Genomic DNA, 14120 nt, shown 5'->3' on the forward strand with positions numbered 1-14120 from the left:
TGAGCCACACCATGCTCTCCCCCACCGCCTGCTCGCTTTCACTGCTGTGAATGCATGGGTGGAGGAAGTGCAGCCTGCCCCTTCTTCCACCGATCAGTGTGTGAAACAGCTGACGCGATTACGTTATTTTATCCCGTCAGCTGTGCACTGCAGAGAGTCAGCGCATCAGAGACAGGAGCAGAGCGCCGGAGAAACAGGAGCAAGATGAGTATGTGGTGGTCTTTTTTTCATGGGTATGGGATGTTTGGATGGACATGGGGAGATTATGGAGGTCTCGAGCTGGACATGGGGAGGCCGTGAGAATCTCGTGCTGGACGTGGGGAGACTATGGGGGCCTCATGCTGGATATGGGGAGGCTATTGGATTCTCATGCTGTACATGTGCAGGCTATGAGGGTCTCGTGCTGTATATGGGGAGGCAGTGTGGGACTCATGCTGTATATAAAGGGAGGCAATGTGGTGCTCGTGCTGGACTTGTGAAGCCTATAGGGTTCTCGTGCTGTACATGGGGAGGCTGTGTGGGCCTCGTGCTGTACATGGGGAGGCTGTGTGGGCCTCGTGCTGTACACAGGGAAGCTGTGTGGGCCTCGTGCTGTACACGGGGAGGCTGTGTTGGCCTCGTGCTGTACATGGGGAAGCTGTGTGGGCCTCGTGCTGTACACGGGGAGGCTGTGTGGGCCTCGTGCTGTACACGGGGAGGCTGTGTGGGCCTCGTGCTGTACACGGGGAGGCAGTGTGGGGCAGATAGAAGGAGGACATGATGTTAGAGACAGCGGTAAGACAATCACTGGTATTTTCTAAAAAGGCAGGCGTGATGTCAGTAGAAGTGTATAATTGGGTGTCAGCAGCATAGAGATGGTACGGAAACCAAATCTACTGATTGTTTGACCAATCGGGGCAGTATACAAAGAGAAGGGGGCCTAGAACCGATCCTTGAGGAGCCCCAACACTAAAGGGAAGATGAGAGGAGGAGGAGCCATCAAAAGGTACAGTGATGGAGCGGTCAGAGAGATAGTAGGAGAAGCAGGAGAGAACAGTGTCCTTGAGGCCGATGGCGCGGAGCATTAGTGAGGAGGAGCTGATGATCCACAGTGTCGAATGCTGCAGAGAGATCCAAGAGAATTAACATGGAGTAGTGACCATTAGATTTAGCTGTTAGTAGATCATTAGAGACTTTAGTGAGGGCAGTTTCAGTAGAGTGTAAAGAGCGGAAACCGGATTGTAGAGGGTCGAGAAGAGAGTTATCTGAGAAATGGTGGATAAGACAGGAGTGGACCAGGTGTTCCAGGAGTTTAAAGATGAAGTTAAGATTAGAGACTGGTCTATAGTTAGCGGCAAAGTTTTGGTCGAGGGATGGTTTTTTAAGCAATGGATGTATGATGGCATGCTTAAATGAGGAGGGAAAGATACTGGAAGAGAGAGAGAGAGGTTGAATATTTTTGTTAGGTGAGTAGTGACAGCAGGAGAAAGGGACTGGAGGAGATGTGATGGAATGGGGTCACTGGTGCAAGTGGTCAGGTGAGAAGATGCAAGGAACCTGATTACTTCTTCTGTGACTGGTTCAAAATCAGAGAGTGAGCTAGATGCAGTGGGGGAGGGAGGACAATGCATTGTGCGAGGGGATTGGGAGATAATATCCTGTCGGATATGGTCAATTTTTTCTTTGAAGTACTTGGCCAAATTGTCAGCGCGGAGGTCCGTGGTTGGGGCCTGCACTCTTGAGTTGCGTAGGGAATGAAAAGTCTCAAAGAGCCGTTTCGGGTTATTGGATAGTGAGGTGATGAAGGTGTTCAAATAGGTTTGTTTGGAGAGGTGAAGGGCAGTGTTGTATATTTTAAGCATAAACTTATAATGGATGAAATCTTCGGGTTTGAAGTCCACACCATCAGGCTCTTTCGTCCCCTCTCCCTCAGAGTAGCGGTCATATACCGGCCCCCAGGCTCACCCACCCACTTCCTGGACCATTTCTCTGCCTGGCTGCCGCACTTCATGTCCTCAGAACTACCAACCCTTATCCTGGGAGACTTCAACATCCCCATTAACAGCCCCACTTCCACATCTGCATCCCAGCTTCTATCACTAACCACTTCTCTAGGCTTCTCTCAGCTCTCAACCTCTGAAACACACAAAGACGGTAACACCCTGGACCTGGTTTTCGCCCGGCTCTGCTCAATCTCCTACCTAGATAACTCACCGCTTCCCCTCTCTGACCACAACATTCTCTCCTTTACACTCACAAATCCTCGCTCACCCCAGCACCCTCCTACCTACCATTCAGTCAGAAATCTACAAGCCATTAACCCTCATACACTTTCAGACTCCGTACACTCATCATTGTCCCCAATCTCTTCTTTGTCCTGTCCTGATCTGGCTGTACATCACTTCAATGACACTCTTAGAAGCACCCTTGACCAAGTAGCTCCCCTCACCCTCAGAACCTCCAAACACAGAGTGAAACAGCCCTGGCTCACATCGCAAACCCGATTTCTCCAGCGATGCTCTAGGTGTGCTGAACGCTTATGGAGGAAAACACACACACCAGAAGACTTCATACACTTCAAATTTATGTTAAGGACACATAACTCTGCCCTTCACCTCGCCAAACAGACCTACTTCACCACCCTGATCTCCTCACTATCCAACAACCCCAAGAAACTTTTTGACACCTTTCACTCCCTCCTCAGGCCAAAAGCACAAGCCCCTATCACAGACATTTGCGCTGATGACCTGGCCTCCCACTTTATAGAGAAAATAGACAATATCCGTCAGGAAATCCGCTCCCAATCACCAAGTTCAGTGACTCCCATCCCTCCCTGCATTTCCCCTGGCTCACTCTCCACATTTGCTCCCATCACAGAAGAAGAAGTCTCCAGGCTCCTCTCCTCTTCTCGTCCAACTACATGCACAACCGACCCCATTCCCTCACATCTCCTCCAGTCTCTCTCCCCAGTCGTCACAACTCACCTAACTACAATCTTTAATCTCTCCCTCTCCTCTGGCATTTTCCCCTCCTCCTTCAAACACTCTATCATTACTCCATTACTAAAGAAACCCACCCTTGACCCATCCTGCACAAACAACTACAGACCAGTCTCCAATCTCCCCTTCATCTCTAAACTCTTGGAGCGCCTGATATACTCACGCCTTACCCGTTACCTCTCCACTCACTCCCTCCTAGACCCTTCACAGTCCGGTTTCCGCCCCCTACATTCGACAGAAACTGCACTCATCAAAGTGACCAATGACCTTCTGACAGCAAAACGTAATGGTGACCATTCTCTGCTCATTCTTCTCGACCTTTCTGCAGCTTTCGACACTGTTGACCATCCTCTCCTACTCTCTAGGCTCCAGTCACTAGGCATTAAGGACACTGCTCTTTCCTGGTTCTCCTCCTATCTTTCCGACCGCTCCTTCAGTGTTCTGTTTTCTGGCTCCACTTCATCTCCTCTTCCTCTCACTGTTGGGGTACCTCAGGGCTCAGTCCTTGGCCCCCTTCTCTTCTCTCTCTATACAGCCCCAATTGGACAGACCATCAGCAGATTTGGCTTTCAGTACCATCTTTATGCTGATGACACACAACTGTACACATCATCCCCTGACCTTACCTCCGCTGTACTACAGAACGCCACTGACTGTCTGTCTGCAGTCTCCAACATCATGTCTGCTCTCTATCTGAAACTCAACCTCTCCAAAACTGAACTTCTTCTGCTCCCACCATCTACTAACCTCCCTAAATCTGACATTTCCCTCTCTGTGGGTGGCACCATAATAACACCCCGACAGCAGGTGCGCTGTCTGGGTGTTATGTTCGACTCCGATCTCTCCTTCACCTCCCATATACAATCTGTTGCCCGCTCATGCCGCTTACACCTAAAGAACATCTCTAGAATCCGCCCTTTTCTCACCATGGAAACAACAAAAACTCTCACTGTCGCCCTGATCCACTCCCGCCTAGACTACTGTAATGCTCTATTAATTGGCCTCCCTCTCACTCGACTCTCCCCTCTCCAGTCTATCCTTAATGCAGCAGCCAGGGTTGTCCATCTGGCTAATCGTTTCTCAGACGCGTCCGCTCTTCGCCAGTCGTTACACTGGCTGCCAATTCATTACAGGGTACAATTCAAAGTACTTGTTCTCACCCACAAAGCTCTCCACAGTGCGGCACCCCCTTACATCTCCTCCCTCATTTCTGTCTATCGGCCTAACCGACCGCTGCGCTCTGCAAATGACTTTCGACTAACCTCTGCCCTAATCCGTACCTCCCACTCCCGACTCCAAGACTTCTCCCGTGCTGCGCCAATCCTCTGGAATGCTCTACCCCAAAATATTAGGACCATCCACAATTTGCATAGTTTTAGGCGCTCGCTCAAAACACATTTGTTCAGAGCGGCCTATCACATTCAGTAATCAAAGTCATGTTTGTGTGTGTGTAGCCCATTCACTATCTCCATCTAACCCCCTCCCCCTGAAGATGGCTGGACCGTCATTGTAAATACATCATTGTAAATACAAACCTGTGCTTTGTATCCCCCCCACCTCATTGTAGATTGTAAGCTCCACGAGCAGGGTCGTCTTATTTCGCTTTAATTATTGTATTGTTAACGTTGTTACTTATGACTGTTGTGTTTGAAACTGTTCAACTGTAAAGCGCTGCGGAATATGTTGGCGCTATATAAATAAAGATTATTATTATTATTATTATTCGGGTAGATTGGATTTTCTCTACAGACGTTCGGCGCACCTGGAGCACCGCTGCAGGAATCGTGTCTGCAGCGTGTGCCACGGTTGTCGCTGTCTGTGCCATATTGTTCTGTGTATAGGAGGTGCAGTTTCATCCAGGGCACTTTGCAGTGTTTTGTTGTAATGCTTCAGTGCAGAATCAGGACATGAGAGGGTGGAGATAGGGGCTAATGATGACTGCAAGTTCTTCATAAGTTTCTGAGTGTTAATGGCCTGTATATTTCTATAAGTGTGGAAAGTAGGGGTGACCTGAGTGGAATGACAGTTCTTGATAGAGAATAAAAGAAGGCTGTGGTCAGAGAGTTGGAGAGGGGAGTTTGTGAAATCATCCACTGAGCAAAGCCGAGAGAAGACCAAGTCGAGGGAGTTTCTGTCTTCGTGCGTTGGAGAGTTAGTAAGCTGTGAAAGGCCAAAGGAGGTTAGAGATAAAAGGTGAGTAGCAGGTGGGAGAGGGGAAAAGCAATGGGGATGTTGAAATCGCCCATGATGAGGGTGGGGATGTCATATGAGAGAAAGTGTGGAAGCCAGGTGTCAAAGTGATCCAGGAACTGATGGGAGGGGCCCGGAGGGTGATGCACCAACGCCACTCGCATGGAGAAGGGGATGTAGAGTCTGACAGCATGGACCTCAAAAGAAGGGAAGACAAGTGAGGGTAATTGAGGGATAACCTGAAAGGTACATTTGGTTGATAGGAGCAGACCAACGCCTCCACCTGCTCTTTTGTCCGATCTTGGGGTATGTGAGAAGTGTAGTCCACCATATGAGAGAGCAGCAGCAGTGGTGGTGTCTGACTGCTGGATCCAGGTTTCAGTAAGAGCCAGAAGGTTAACCGAATTAGAAAGGAAGAAGTCATGGATGGAGAGTTTATTATACACTGAGCGAGATTTCCAAAGGGCACAATTGAAAGAGACAGAAGACATGAAGGGAATCTTAATAAGACTAGAGGGGTTTCTGAGTATAGCAGCTGGTGGCTTGACCTGCCATAACATGGGGGGCCGGGGTTGGGAGCGATATCTCCTGCGACAAGGAGAAGGAGGATACAAAGAGTGAGATGATGGTTAAGTGATTTGTGAGGGCATCTCTTGTGTTGTATGGTGGGACTGAATGGATTTGTGCAGTTTAGCAATGTGAAGAGAGCATGAGTGCTACAACCACTGGCAAAAATTATGGAATCACCGGCCTTGAAGGATGTTCATTCAGTTGTTTAATTTTGTAGAAAAAAAGCAGATCACAGACATGGCACAAAACTAAAGTCAATTCAAATGGCAACATTCTGGCTTTAAGAAACACTGAAAGAAATCAAGAACAAATATTTGGTAGTCAGTATTGGTTACGTTTTTAAACCAAGCATAGGGGAAAAAAATTATGGAATCACTCAATTCTGAGGAAAAAATTATGGAATTATGAAAAACAAACCAACAAAAAAACACTCCAACACATCACTAGTATTTTGTTGCACCACCTCTGGCTTTTATAACAGCTTGCAGTCTCTGAGGCATGGACTTAATGAGTGTCAAACAGTACTCTTCATCAATCTGGCTCCAACTTGATCTGATTGCTGTTGCCAGATCAGCTTTGCAGGTTGGAGCCTTGTCATGGACCATTTTCTTCAACTTCCACCAAAGATTTTCAATTGGATTGAGATCTGGAAAATTTGCAGGCCACGATATTGACCTTATGTGTCTTTTTTAAAAGGAATGTTTTCAAAGTTTTTGCTCTATGTCAGGATGCATTATCATCTTGAAAAATGTTTTCATCATCCCCAAACATCATTTCAATTGATGGGATAAGAAAAGTGTCCAAAATATCAACATAAACTTGTGCATTTATTGAAGATGTAATGACAGCCATCTCCCCAGTGCCTTTACCTGACATGCAGCCCCATATCATCAATGACTGTGGAAATTTGCATGTTCTCTTCAGGCAGTTATCTTTATATATCTCATTGGAACGGCACCAAACAAAAGTTCCAGCATCATCATCTTGCCCAATGCAGATTCGCGATTCATCACTGAATATGACTTTCATCCAGTCATCCACAGTCCGCGATTAATCATAGAATCATAGAATCGTAGAGTTGGAAGGGACCTCCTGGGCCATCTGGTCCAACCCCCTGCTCAAAGCAGGATTCGCTAAATCATCCCAGTTAGATGTCTGTCCAGCCTCTGTTTGAAGACTTCCATTGAAGGAGAACTCACCACTTCTCGTGGCAGCCTGTTCCACTCATTGATCACTCTAACTGTCAAAAAGTTTTTTCTAATATCTAATCTGTGTCTCCTCCCATTCAGCTTCATCCCATTGCTTCTAGTCTTTCCTTGTGCAAATGAGAATAAAGTTGATCCTTCTACAATGTGACAGCCCTTTAGATATTTGTAGACAGCTATTAAGTCTCCTCTCAGTCTTCTCTTTTGCAAACTAAACATTCCCAAATCCTGCAACCTTTCCTCATAAGACAGGGTTTGCAGACCGGTCACCATTCTGGTCGCTCTTTTCTGAACTTGCTCCAGTTTGTTGATGTCTTTTTTAAAATGTGGTGCCCAAAATTGAACACAATATTCCAGATGAGGTCTGACCAAAGAGGAGTAGAGGGAAATAATTACTTCACGTGATCTAGACTGTATGCTTCTGTTAATACATCCTAGAATTGCATTTGCCTTTTTTGCTGCTGCATCACACTGTTGACTCATATTCAGTCTGTGATCTATTAGTATACCCAAGTCTTTTTCACATGTGCTGTCACTTAGCCCTATTCCTCCCATTCTATATATGCTTTTTTCATTTTTATTGCCCAGATGTAGTACTTTGCATTTCTCCCTGTTAAAAACCATTCTGTTAGTTGCTGCCCACTTCTCCAGTTTATTTAAATCTTTTTGAATCCTCTCTCTCTCTTCTCTAGTATTAGCTATCCCTCCTAGCTTTGTGTCATCAGCAAATTTAATCAGTTTACCCTCAATTCCTTCATCTAAATCGTTGATAAAGATGTTGAACAATACAGGGCCCAGGACAGAGCCCTGTGGTACCCCACTTGAGACATTCTTCCAACTGGATGTGCAGCCATTTACGACCACTCTTTGGGTCCGATCACTAAGCCAGTTATGAATCCACCTAACAGTTGCCTTGTCCATTCCATACTTAGTCATTTTTTCAATAAGGATTGTATGAGAGACTTTGTCAAATGCTTTGCTGAAGTCAAGATATACTATATCTACAGCATTTCCTTGATCCACCCAATCAGTAATACCATCATAGAAGGAAATTAAATTAGTCTGACATGACTTATTAGTTACAAACCCATGCTGACTCTGTTTAATCACTTCATTCTTATCCAGGTATTGACATACATGTTGTTTAATAATTTGTTCAAAGATCTTTCCTGGTATAGAAGTCAGACTCACCGGCCTATAGTTGCCTGGGTCCACCTTCTTCCCCTTTTTGAAGATAGGAACAACATTTGCTCTTCTCCAGTCTTCTGGCACTTCTCCTGTTCTCCAAGAATTTTCAAAGATTATGGAGAGGGGTTCAAAAATTTCTTCTGCTATCTCCTTCAGTACTCTGGGGTGTAATTCATCTGGACCTGGAGACTTTAATACATTTAGGTTAGCTAAGTGTTTCCTCACTATCTTTCTGTTTATAGATATCCTGGATTCTTCTATTCCCTTAATAGGACAGTGAATAACAGTTGATGCTACATTTCCTTTCTGAGAGAAAACAGATGCAAAATAGGAATTTAAAAGTTCAGCCTTCTCAACATCCTGTCTTACCATTTCATCATTTTCATCCTGTAAAAATCCTATAGCATCTTTGACTTTTCTTTTACTTTTGACATATCCCCAAAATCCTTTATTATTGCTTTTGACATCTCTTGCAAGCCTCAATTCATTTTCAGCTTTAGATAATCTGATTTGTGCCTTGCAGGTTCTGCAGACAGCATTATATTCTTCTTTAGATATGCCTCCTTCTTTCCATTTTATAAACATTTTTTGCTTCCTTTTTAGCATGTGCTTAAGTTCTGTGTTCATCCATCCTGGTTTCCTTAAATGCTTCCTATTCTTCCCTCTTTTCGGAATTGTTAACAACTGTGCTTTGAGAATTTCATTTTTCAAGATTTCCCATCCTTCCTGGACATTTTTGTCTTTAAGGATATCCAGCCATTGGATCCCTCCAATTCTCTTTCTGAATCCCTTAAAATCTGCCTTTCTGAAATCTAACCTTGACGTCTGAGTCTTCACAGGTCTTCCGCCTCTAGTTATCCAAAATTCTAAAATAGCATGGTCGCTACCTCCTAGGGTCCCAGCCACTTTTACCTCCTCAACCATTTCCTCCCTGTTTATAAGGATTAGATCCAAGGTAGCAGTTCCCCTTGTTTTCTCCTTTACCTTTTGGAAGATAAAGTTGTCAGCAAGAGAGGATAAGAATTTCCTTGACCTGTTAGTTTTGCCTGAGAGAGATTCCCAACAAATGTCTGGATAGTTGAAATCTCCCATGACAACTATGTCATATTTTTTGGAGAACTTGGCCATTTGATGCATAAAGAGTTCATCCATATCTTCAGCTTGCACAGGCGGCCTGTAGTAAATGCCTACAATGGTGTCCTTTCCATTGTTCTGTCCTTGTATTCTTACCCAAACAGTTTCCACAGAACTCCCAGTCTCTGAAGCTTCAATCTCTGTGCAGATATACGCATTTCTAACATACAATGCGACACCCCCTCCTCCTGCCTTACTTTTCCTTAGCCCATTGTAACCTTGTTTTTTTCTGTTTAGGTGTTAATGATGGCTTTCGTTTAGCTTTTCTGTATGTAAATCCCATTTCCTTTAGGCGGTTTCTTATAGTTCGGTCACAGACGTTGACTCCAATTTCCTCCCATTCGTTCCTCATTTGTTTTGTTGTACATTTCCTGTTTTGGAGACATATTGCTTTAAGTTTACGGTCTTGATACTTTGATGTCTTCCTTGGTCTACCAGTATGTTTGCCTTTAACAACCTTCCCATGTTGTTTGTATTTGGTCTAGATTTTAGACACAGGTGACTGTGAACAACCAACATCTTTTGCAACTTTGCGTAATTATTTACCCTCTTTTATGAGTTTGATAATCCTCTCCTTTGTTTCAATTGACATCTCTCGTGTTGGAGCCATGATTCATGTCAGTCCACTTGGTGCAACAGCTCTCCAAGGTGAGCTCACTCCTTTTTATATGCAGACTAACGGACAGATCTAATTTGATGCAGGTGTTAGTTTTGGGAAGGAAAATTTACAGGGTGATTCCATAATTTTTTCCTCAGAATTGAGTGATTCCATAATTTTTTCCCTATGCTTGGTTTAAAACGTAACCATTACTGACTACCACATTTTGTGTTCTTGATTTCTTTTAGTGTTTCTTAAAGCCAGAAAGTTGCCATTTGAATTGACTTTAGTTTTGTGCCATGTCTGGGATCTGCTTTTTTTCTACCAAATTAAACAACTGAATGAACATCCTCCAAGGCCGGTGATTCCATAATTTTTTGCCAGGGGTTGTATACATAGGAGAGGACTGAGGGGCCGATATGGATGGAATATAAAGAGTTAATGCAAGGATGGTGGATGTGAGTGAATGCAGCAGCCAGGATATAAATTATACAAATGCATATGGTGACTATTTGTTGTAGTCCAAATGTACTGGGAATAGATTTGTTTATTTGTCTTGTCTCCTGCCCTGTCTAACTGCCATGATATAACTGCCAGTACTTCGATTAAATGTACATAAATGCTAACCCCTGCATAAATGCTTCCCCTGGCTGTGTCTCAATATATAGGAGGCTAGCTCTAAGATATCTCACTATTTTACCTAGTTAGCAATCAGTCAAACTAAATTAAGACAGCAGGACACAATAAATGTAGTGAACAGATAAACAAATGTGTGCGGGGGATGATAAACCTCTGAAAAAAGTTCAAATAGAAATAGGAAGAAATAGCCAGCTCACCAGAGACCAAGCGCAGAAACTCGGAGCTCCGTGCGCACCAACGTCATAGACCATAGAAGGAAAGTTCTGCTCCAGCTGCTATTAAAATCTTCTTTAATGAAAAACCATTAAAACATACAATGGTGAAGACAAAGACCGTCTGGTCGAAACGCGTAGCCTGTCATCTCTGTTGTGAGGTTATATGGAGAGTCTTCACCATTGTATGTTTTAATGGTTTTTCATTAAAGAAGATTTTAATAGCAGCTGGAGCAGAACTTTCCTTCTCTGAAAAAAGTTGCATGACCTCACAGCGTTCAGGGACAAGCAAAGTAATTTGAATAATCTAAATACCATTACAAACTGCTTGCTGACATAGAATAGAATGAACACATGCAGCACATGCAAGTGATACAATTAATATTAATATAAATAATTATAATTAATATAAAGCAGAAATCTTTTCAGCCTTTTGGCAAAAGTCACACTCTCATGTGGCCCCTTGATAAAATTACTTGCCCAACCCTGACTTGGATGGTTGGCTGATCCTGCCAATGCCTGTGGATTTGGACAACCTCTCTGTATTTGGGGGGCTTACCCCATGGATTATACCTTGCACTTATATGGTAAAATAGGGCATGTCTTGCATCAGGCAATGATCCTTCTTCCTACGTTCTCTTTCCTTCATATTTCAGTCACGGATGTTTCGGGATCACAAAGCAGCCTTCCCCTGAAGGTCCAGCACCTCACACAGTCCCTGCGTCACCTCACCGCCGAGCTGAACAGTGTGTTATCATCTCTCTCCTCCGACCCTCACGCCATACTCTATCCGCCTCCAGCCATGACGGGGATCCCTGTTTCCACCTACGCATCATTGTCCAGAATCAGTCCAGACATTGGCAGCCATCCTCTCCCCCCGTGGGCCTGGAGAACTAGTGTCCACCCCAACTCTGTTTCTGCCTCTGCCGCCCAGACTGTGGACGCCATTATGGCAGAAAAATGGAGAAAGTATTTCCCAGGTAAAAAATAAATTTTTAACAGCAGCATTTGTGTTTAAAAAGCAACAACTGAGCATGCTCCGAGCGCTGCTGGCTGTAAAACAGCCGGCACCTGCCCTATAGCGGCATCAGCTTCTCAGCCGATCTCTATCTCTCCATATCTTTCTCATTCGTGTTATCAGTTGAGCATGCATGTGTTGTGAATGAGAAGATGGTTGTAATCTGATGCAAAATGCCTCCAGCGTTTTCCCTTCCCTGGGAACAAAATGGTAGGCATTCAAATACAACATGCCCGATTCTTCTCTGTCCTGCCAAATGAAGAGAGGGCCATACATACGACGGGGTCAGCTGCTCCGGACATATTCTGTGGGTTGGAACTGCTTTCTTTTAACGTATTGATGACCAAATGTGATGTGTGTTGTCTGTATTTCAGGGGGAACCCCTTCACTGAGTGAGCACCCTCTACGCACAGAGAATAAATTAGGCTACATTTCTGCTGAGTGAGTCACAATCACAGATTTGTTAATATTTAGTCTATTGTGCAATACTTCTTGTGTCCTGTGGGGGCACTGCAGGGAAATTGATCACTTACTATCAGTTTCCCATAGACTACAGATGATCTGTGATGGCCCAGACAACACGTGACGATCTGCTTACTGTTAAAGGATTCTTTTAGCAAGGGGGGATTGTCTAAAGGTGTAGAATATATAATCAATAGTTATCTTGTGATTTTCTACTGTAGAGAACAGCTCAAAAACATGCAGAGCGCAACATTACGAGCCCAGCACACGGATAAGCTGACTATGCAAGCCATGATCGAGACCAACAAGAAATGGCTGGAGACTTATAAGAATGACCCCAAGGTGTATCCTTGTACATCGTGCCTCTCTGATGTCTCTGGGTTAGAGGATGTGCTGCTTAAAGGGGCTCTCTGGCTTTATTAATACAGCCTTAAATTTCTGCTGATCAAAAGGAGTTTTCTGGGTCTTTAATGTAAAAGATGTTGCCCACCTTTAGGGGGATTATTTTTTTTTTTTTTTACTTTAACACGTGGTCATAATTGTTGGTACCCCTTGTTTAGTGACAGAAAAACCCACAATGGTCACATAAATAACTTGAATCTGACAAAAGTAATGATAAATCAAAAATCTATGAAAATGAACGTCAGACATTGATTTTCAACCATGCTTCCACAGAATTTAAAAAAAATTAAAAAAAAAATTCAAGAAATAGGCCTGGACAGAAATGATGGTACCCCTGAAAGTAATGTGACAAAAGGGACATGTTAAATCAAGGTGTGTCCTCTAATTAGCATCACAGATATCTGCAATCTTGGAATCAGTGAGTGGGCCTGTATAGAGGGCTACAGATACTCACTGTGCTGTTTGGTGACATGGTGTGTATCACACTCAACATGGACCAGAGGAAGCGTAGGAAAGAGTTGTCTCAGGAGATTAGAAAGAAAATTATAGACAAACATATTAAAGGTAAAAGTTATAAGACCATCTCCAAGCAGCTTGATGTTCCTGTGACTACAGTTGCACATATTATTCAGAAATTTAAGCTCCATGGGACTGTAGCCAACCTCCCTAGACGTGGCCGCAGGTGGAAAATTGATGAAAAATCAAAGAGACGGATAATACAAATGGTAACAAAAGAGCCCAGAAAAACTTCTAAACAGATTAAAGGTGAACTAGCTCAAGGACCATCAGGGTTCCCAAAACACACAGCTAAGAGGAAAACATTAGACTATCCTTCTGAGTCCTGACCTAAATCCTATTGAGCATTTTTGGAAAGAGCTGAAACATGCCGTCTGGAAAAGGCAACCTTCAAACACGAGACACCTGGAGCAGTTTGCTCTTGAGGAGTGGGCCAAAATGCCTGTCGATAGGTGCAGAAGTCTCATTGACAGTTACAGGAATCGTTTGATTCCAGAGATTGCTTCAAAAGGTTGTGCAACAAAATATTAAGTTAAGGGTACCATCATTTCTGTCCAGGCGTATTTCATGAGTTTTATTTATTTATTTCTTTTATTCCTGTGGAATCATGGTTAAAAAGCAATGTGTGACTTTCATTTGTTCATTTTCATAGAATTTTGATTTATTATTACTTTTGTCAGATTCAAGTTATTTCTGTCACATTTGTGGGTTTTTCTGTCATTAAACGAGGGGTACCAACAATTTTGACCACATGTGTAAATGCATTTATTTTTAGATCTGGTTACATGTACTTATGTCAAATAAAAAATAAAATACCCTATAAATACCCATTCCTTAGGATAGATATCAAATTGTTGGTATTTGACTTCTGGGACTCCCATTAATCATCTGATTAAGGGGGCAGCAGAACTGGCACTTGCCCAGGATTGCGGGATGCGTATGCTGAACCTGGCACAGATCACATTTTGATAGTCTATTTGTAGGACAGAACATTTATATATCACGGAC

The 14120-nt window shown here is 43.7% G+C and overlaps 1 protein-coding gene across 4 annotated transcripts in view; it reads left to right on the forward strand.

Annotated features, from left to right (window-relative positions):
• CEP164 (centrosomal protein 164) overlaps positions 1-14120 on the forward strand; it is a 153111-nt gene that overhangs the window by 113374 nt on the left and 25617 nt on the right. For 3 of the 4 annotated variants that reach the window (XM_073585236.1, XM_073585238.1, XM_073585237.1), the window contains 3 exons: positions 11371-11694; positions 12107-12173; positions 12416-12538. The exons of the other annotated variant lie outside the window; for it this stretch is intronic. In XM_073585236.1, coding sequence (XP_073441337.1) covers positions 11371-11694; positions 12107-12173; positions 12416-12538 — 514 coding nt within the window. The remainder of the gene's footprint in view (positions 1-11370; positions 11695-12106; positions 12174-12415; positions 12539-14120) is intronic. 4 annotated transcript variants of the gene reach the window in all.

This window comes from Dendrobates tinctorius, unplaced genomic scaffold, assembly GCF_039654945.1.
Source record: "Dendrobates tinctorius isolate UK_male_01 unplaced genomic scaffold, ASM3965494v1 ptg000086l, whole genome shotgun sequence".
In the NCBI taxonomy this organism is placed as follows: Eukaryota; Metazoa; Chordata; class Amphibia; order Anura; family Dendrobatidae; genus Dendrobates; species Dendrobates tinctorius.